The 6775-nt window shown below is 51.9% G+C and overlaps 4 protein-coding genes across 4 annotated transcripts; all 4 read right to left on the bottom strand.

Moving 5' to 3' along the window:
* Window positions 1-235: 235 nt before the first annotated feature.
* Window positions 236-1269, bottom strand: CTRU02_201818 (dj-1 family protein; the record flags this gene model as incomplete). Its single annotated transcript, XM_036725174.1, has 3 exons — window positions 236-718; window positions 841-1085; window positions 1161-1269. The coding sequence occupies 3 exons, from the start codon at window positions 1267-1269 to the stop codon at window positions 236-238; spliced, it is 837 nt and encodes a 278-aa protein (XP_036582852.1).
* Window positions 1270-2086: 817 nt separating this feature from the next.
* Window positions 2087-2752, bottom strand: CTRU02_201819 (transposase; the record flags this gene model as incomplete). The annotated part of the gene is made up of 1 exon (XM_070203934.1): window positions 2087-2752. One exon carries the CDS (start codon window positions 2750-2752, stop codon window positions 2087-2089), a length of 666 nt encoding a protein of 221 aa, XP_070062516.1.
* A 369-nt stretch (window positions 2753-3121) lies between these two features.
* CTRU02_201820 (transposase) lies at window positions 3122-3742 on the bottom strand (the record flags this gene model as incomplete). The annotated part of the gene is made up of 1 exon (XM_070203935.1): window positions 3122-3742. The coding sequence occupies one exon, from the start codon at window positions 3740-3742 to the stop codon at window positions 3122-3124; it is 621 nt and encodes a 206-aa protein (XP_070062517.1).
* Window positions 3743-3995: 253 nt separating this feature from the next.
* On the bottom strand, window positions 3996-5842 carry CTRU02_201821 (pyoverdine dityrosine biosynthesis protein; the record flags this gene model as incomplete). The annotated part of the gene is made up of 3 exons (XM_036725175.1): window positions 3996-4574; window positions 4634-5067; window positions 5122-5842. The coding sequence occupies 3 exons, from the start codon at window positions 5840-5842 to the stop codon at window positions 3996-3998; spliced, it is 1734 nt and encodes a 577-aa protein (XP_036582853.1).
* Window positions 5843-6775: the final 933 nt, after the last annotated feature.

Consider the following 6775-nt stretch of genomic DNA (forward strand, 5'->3'; position numbering starts at 1 on the left):
TGCGAATCAACATTTCATCTTGGCGTGCGGCTGCATAACTCCCAAAACCAAGCGGCATCTAACAAAACACGCTTAAACCAACAATCCGCACAAGTCGCCGTCAACTCGGTTTTGGCAACCTGCTGGCCTTACAACAAAGGCTAGTTTGCACTACTCCGTTCATCCAACTTCAAATCCGTCAATAAAACAACCGAAATGTCCAAACCCGCCAAACGGCACCACAACATCAGCATAATCACGCAGCCCCAGCCCCCGTCACGTTAAACTTCTCCGAAAACGGATCCCACGACGAGTCGGTGTGCCAGTCGTACTCCATCATATCCGCAATGTACGTGGCGTTGTTCTTGCCGTACACCTCGCTGATGAAGGCCAGCGTGGCGTCGATGCCCGCCGACACGCCGGACGAGGACCACACGTTGCCGTCGACGACCCACCTCGCCTTGGGCACCCAGGTCACGTTCGGCCCGTGGACGATGGTGCTCGCCCACGACGCCTTGTTCGTCGTCGCGCGGCGGCCGTCGAGGACCCCTGCGCGCGCGGCGATGGAGGCCCCCGTGCAGATGCTGATGAGGTACTTTAGGTTCGGGTACGACTCGCGCACGTACGCGATGGTGTCGTTGAGGTTCGGCGACCGCGTCCAGAGGCCGCCTGGGATCATGAGCACTTCAATGTCCTTTGGCGCGGTGGCGTAGGTGTGTGTTGGGAGGAGCACGGGGAACTTTTTATTTTTTTTGTAAAGCGTCAGCATTTCGGTCCATCACTTTGGTCCCGGAGGGTAAGGTTCCGGAGTAAGCGGTCTTTTAATCAGGGGACGTCTGAACAGCAGAGGGGGAAACCTACGAAGCTCGAGTTCTTGGAGTTCATGGCCGGCGAGGTCGGCTCGACTGTCACGGGGTCCATCGTGTTGGAGATGAGGTACAGGTTTAGCTGGTACATTCTCGCGAGAACACCGAGGGCGTCAAGGGGCCCGAAGACGTCAAGCATCTCGTAGGCGCGGAAAATGAGCATGCCAAAGTTCTTGGGCACGGAAGCCGGCGCCGACGGCGCGGCGGGGACACTCGTCGTTGTCGACGGGCGCGGGATGCCTTTCAAGCCCGGTCAGTAACGGTTCGTCTACACTATGCAGAGAAAAAAAGGATGCATTGTAGGGTTTGACTTACACGCTTGGACCTTACCCTCCTGCGCGTGCGTCATGGTCGCGAAACAAGCGAGGAGTAAGCTGACCGTAACGAACAACCCCCGTGGGGAAGCATCAGCGTGGAACCGCATCTTTTGTATATACTACGTGAGCTCGGACCCGGCGGAGTAGCGACTTAAAGACGACGACGACGGGCGATGACAACGAACAACGACGTAGATCGCCGAGTGGGAATGCGGGAAACAACGAGCTTCTTATTCTTGACTCGTCCCAGCCGCGCCGGCACGTCCTTTATTTCTCCCCGGACCTTGCAAGCCGGCGTTGCGGCGCGAGGGCATCCCTTACGTGCGCAGGCAGACACCTCATAAGGTAGGATCCTTTTGTTCAAAAAGTAAATTGCCACGGCACCAAACCCATCTCACCGCGGGGTAAGGGTTGAGAGGGTAGGTCAGCGGGCTTTTTTCCCTGCTGTGCCAACACCGATGACTGGGAGGGGAGATTTCCGACCAAAGAGCATTCGAGTTGGAAATGGACCGGCCCGCTGATTGATCCCCCGTGTAATTTACGGCGGTTTTGCTTTGTGGTTTTCGGAGCGAGGGATGGGGCTTGGCGCGCGCCCATATGAGCAAGTTTTTCGATCCCCGAGAGCAAAAGTTGCCCGATTGGGAAATGGAACTTGCTCAACCGCAACGCCGGGATTCTTGGGACAAAAAAAAGTAGGGTAACATTACACGTGGATGGGGCCAAGTGGCAGGGTAGTGCCGGCAAGGTATGGATAGCTCTTTTGTATATGTGTGTGTGTGTGTCTGTTTATCACTTATCTATTTAATCTACTAAGATTAACGTACATGATAAGCGAGTGAGACAGACAAGCGAGTGAGACAGTAAACCAGACCTTCGCGACAATAATATCGAAATCTATAACAAGAAATCTTAGATTGATTAATACTACTCGGATTCCTGTTCTTCGGATGTTTCCTCAATAAATTGACATGTTCTCGCGTTGTGGCCTGTATTCCCGCATACGCCACACCGACGATGAGTCGTCTCAGACCTCACTTTGCGACCACTACTCCGTCGCGTTTCCTCTTGTAGTTGCGTGTCTGCCTCTCTTTGCGACTGTATATCCTCTCCAGTAGATATAGTAAGACTTCCTCCTTTCTGTAGACGTGTTTTCTTAGCCCTTCGACGCCGACTTAATATTGCATTCTCCTCTCGAAGGATTTGAACCTCTGACTCTAGTAATGCTACCCGATGCCCTAGTCCTTCTGTCCCTCTGGCTAGCTTACTCACAGCACTATAAATTGATGCTGGAGAGCTGCTTCGGTGGCGTGAGATTCGACTCTTAATAAAAGTAGACTGTGATCTTGCTTCGCTTGGGTTGCTCGGCGTCCTAGAGATCCAAGGGTCTGGTGTCTGAGGGACCCCCTCCTCAGGCGTTGGCGTTCGGAACTTTACATCCAGCTTTGAGAGAACACTTTCTGCATTCAAAGGGACAAGTCCAGCTCCTCGGAAACCTCCCTGGATATTTTTCCTCGTAAAAGACTGCTTAAAAGCTTCGTGAAATGCTGCAAAGAAATCTTCCTTCGAGATATGGGTTGTGCCTCGCCGCATCTTATTCTCAATTTGCCGACCGTAGGCATTCTTTAACGGCTGAAAACAACCAACATCTAAGGGTTAAAGTAGATGAGACGAGTGAGCCGGCATGCACAGTGTAATAATGTTGTTTTCTTGACAAAAGAGCTCGAAGGCTGCGGAGTGGTGACTTTCATGACCATCAACAACGAGGAGGCGATATTTCCCAGACGTACGTGGTTTTGTATAAATGTCGAAGTGTCTGATCCAGTCAATACCTCTCTCGTTTGTTGTCCATCCATTTTCAGACGTTGCAATAGCCCAATCGCCCGGAAGAGAGGTTTCTATATACCAGCTTGAGAGGTGATACTAGCCTGCAACGATAATGTATGGCGGGATGCTCTCCCCTTAGGAATTAATAGCCTGGATAACTGTAACCCATTCCCTATTGCCAGGCTGTGTCATCTTCGTATTTGAACGCCTTTCAGCACTTGTAACAACCATTCCAGAAGCAATAACGCCCATCATAAAGCCGGTCTCATCAAAGTTGTAGATATCAGCATCAGCAATACCATACTTCGCAATTGTATTCTTCACAAGCGAAAACCAGCCACGAATCACCTCTGGATCTTCGCATTGAGCTCTCTTATAGTCATACTTGCGAAAGAAACGCGTCCTAAGCTGTGGTTGTCGCTTGACGAAATTAGAAGCCCAGCGCTTCCCAACTGGAGGCGCGTCGCGCTCTGCGAGAAGTCGATTGGCCATTTCTTCCACACCACTCAGCCGGGGAGGAAATGATCGCGCATCTAGGTCGAGAATATACTCAACTATTGTCTTCTCTTCTAAATCTGATAAATTCCGTGAATTAGGCATGCTGTCGCGTCGTGAGACTATTCCCTTTAGTCGCCGGCTTAATGTTGCGTGACTGACTGTATAGAGTGCACCTGCGGCCCGAGCACTAAGTTTTGGGTCATTTCTCATTGCTTGAAGGGCAATTTGTAACCTTCTTTCAATACTAGCTGATTCCATGATTTATTGTAGAGGAAAAGGTGCCGGTCGCGTCAAGGTGCGACGGTCGCGGTTTACTGTCTCACTCGCTTGTCTGTCTCACTCGCTTATCATGTACGTTATTGTACTTTATAAAAAGAACAAGAAAAGTACACCTATAAAACGCCTGATGTCGTATCATCAAATTCTTGTAAAACCCCAACGCTTGCTTCCACAATTCCTAAAACGCCAAAAATACAGTTGAAAAAGAATGTAAAAAACTATTAAGTTGGTATTAGGCGAACGTCTTCACGATGCCCTGGTAGAACGCTCCAAGCCAGCCGAGGATGGGAAGCGCTGCCGTGAGCTGGCGGAGCTGACGAGCCCAGTCGAAGCCTGGCAGGCCGTTGGCCATGGGCTTGAAGGACATGGCTCTGACGATGGCCGGGCTCTTTGCGAGGACGGCCACCCGCGCCTCCGTCTTCTCCTCCTCCTCCTCCTCCTCCTCCTCCTCCTCGACAACAACCTCGAGCTTCTTCGGGTGCAGGACGTATGAGGCACCGCCGATGTTGGAAACACCACCGGTCATGGCGCCCGTCTCCAAGGCCGTCTGGGGTATGTTGGACTTGGTGACGAGGAGGTATGGGCTGCCCTCGATCTCAACCACGCAGTTGTGCCAGGGGGTGGGGATGTGGAGAAGGTCGCGGGAAGCCATGGGCACACCGTCGGGGGAAAGTCCCTCGACAACGCGGACGACTGCAGGGTCGAAGAGCTGGATGCCAAACTTGGGGCCAGCGTTGTTGTGTGCATGGATGGACAAGCGAACATAGTTGGGGAAGAGGAGCTCGACGAGGTTGGAGTATGCTTGGTTGCGCTGGTCGATTGTAAGCTTCTGTGTGTGATAGAAAGTAAAAGAATGATGGTTCAGCTTACCATGATCATCTCGAAGGCCACCTTGGTGGACAGCTTCTTCTGCTGAGTGCGGGTCATCTTCTGGGTGAAGGGGTGGAGCTCGAGGTCCTCAAGCATGAAGCGGGAGAAGCCGCGGTACAGAGCGAGAATGGCAGGGTTCTGCGACTTGATCTTGGCCTTGACTGCGGACTCTTGGGGCTGGCAGCCGGCCATAAGGATCTGTCTGGAGAGCTCGGCCTCAACGGTGTGGCCAGTCTGAACGTGGTGGGCAATAGAAGGGATGTTGAGCTCGGTAGCAAGCTCAGCGATCTCGGTGTTGGTCTCGGTCAACTCAAAGAGGTCGACGAGGGACTTGAAACCGACGCGCTCAGTGTTGCCGCGGCGAAGGCCAACGGCGTCGTTCATCTCCTTCAATTGCTCACCATATGCGTCAACGTCGGCATCGTCAACACCAACTGAAAAAGAGTTAGTAAAGGGCCATTACCATTGGTGACTCCGGCATGACTTACTGCAATCGCTGAAAACGTGGCCGTCGCTGATGATCCACAGCTTGGCACCGGGCTTGTAAATCTCCTCAACCTGCTCGACAAAGCTGTGGAGACGCTCAAGTGCGAGCTGCTCGCCACGGTCAGGTGCCTTGCCGAGGACCTTGTTGGTGTTGGAAGACTTGCAAGGGAAGGCGGGAAGGCAGAGCTCGATGGGAGCCTGTTGGGCAGTGAAGTGCTGGACGCGATCTGTGAAATATGCACGTCCACAGGCCTCCCACTGATCATCTTTGCCCTGATACCTCAAGAAGCTGTCGAACAGGTTGACGATCTGTTCTGTGACTGCGAGAGGGCTGCTGGGGGCGGCCTTCATAAGCTCTGAGTCGCGAATGGCAAAGTCGGCCTGGCTGAGGAGCAACTGGGCGAAGAAGGCCTCGAATTGTGTGCTGAGGGTAGATTGTTGAGCTGAGCTGTCAAGGATGATACCCGATGTGTTGTTGAACTTGAGATTGCGCATCTCATATAATCTCAAACCCTCGAGGCTGCCGTCCAGATCCGTGGATCCAAACTGTGTGCTTGTTGAAGACTGGGTCTGGCTGGGGAGTCGTTGTGTGATCAAACCCCAGTTCTCTTGCACTCTGGACTTTTGAGGTCCGCTGCAATACAAAAGCTCACCCTGTCCATTGTGAACGAAGGCGGCCTGGAAGCGGTGGAAAATGGAGTTGCCGTCGTTGGAGAATTCCATTGTGAAAATGTGAAAGTGTGTAGTGGGGTGTAATAAAATAAGATATTATGAGTTAGGAGAGAATGATGTGTGAGAGTGAGATATTAGAAATTGTTGTTGTGTTTGTGTGTTGATATTGATGTTTTTGTTATCGTGTGTGTGATGAGTGAAGAGTGAAACAAAGGTATGAAGACGCCGTTGTTGACTAGTTATTATAAGTTTTGAAGTTGACAGTAAACAACGTCTGTGAATGCCTTCTTGGGCTTCGCCTGCACTAGGAGCTCGGCGATCGAAGCGTGTGGTACGATCTCAACAGAAATTTCCGCTCAGCCTTTGCAAGAATAGTATAGGGCGGAAGCTCTCGTCAGCTGCAAGGAGCAAAAAATATCTCCTACAAGCACAGAAAGGACCGTCCTACCCGCCAAACAAGCTTCTTAGCGATGATGCAAACTCCAAGCCCCGATGCTCAGTCTGCAAGCAGGAGAAATATTGGTTCACTGAGCGTCTGGGACTGAGGCTTCGCCCCGGGCTTGGACGAGGAGAGCGCTTGTACATGTATGGCTGCAGGGCTCGGACTACAGAGGCGGGATACAACCCTGGCCATTGCAAACAATAAACGAGTAGGTGGGATGAACGTTTCGCTAGAGGGCCACTTCGGAGCCCCGGAAATCATCGACAATGCAGGCAAACAGGCAGAGAGCTGCCAGGGGTCATTCAGTTCAGCCTCCATGGTACAAGTACATCGACTTTGGATGCGCATGTAAGCAGTTAGCGCAATCGCACCACAGCTGGAAGCCGCTTCTATTGGCCGGTTCCTGCAGCCAAGGCTGACACCTTTCCGATAAAGGCAAGAACAGTGCAATTGCAAGATCCAGCAAAAAAAAATAAAAAATTGGCATATGTCTACTAATAGAACCCAATTGTGGCACATTTGCGCTTAATCGTTCGAGGCTA

The sequence above is a fragment of the Colletotrichum truncatum genome (genome assembly GCF_014235925.2).
Source record: "Colletotrichum truncatum strain CMES1059 chromosome Unknown Contig_0001, whole genome shotgun sequence".
NCBI lineage: Eukaryota > Fungi > Ascomycota > Sordariomycetes > Glomerellales > Glomerellaceae > Colletotrichum > Colletotrichum truncatum.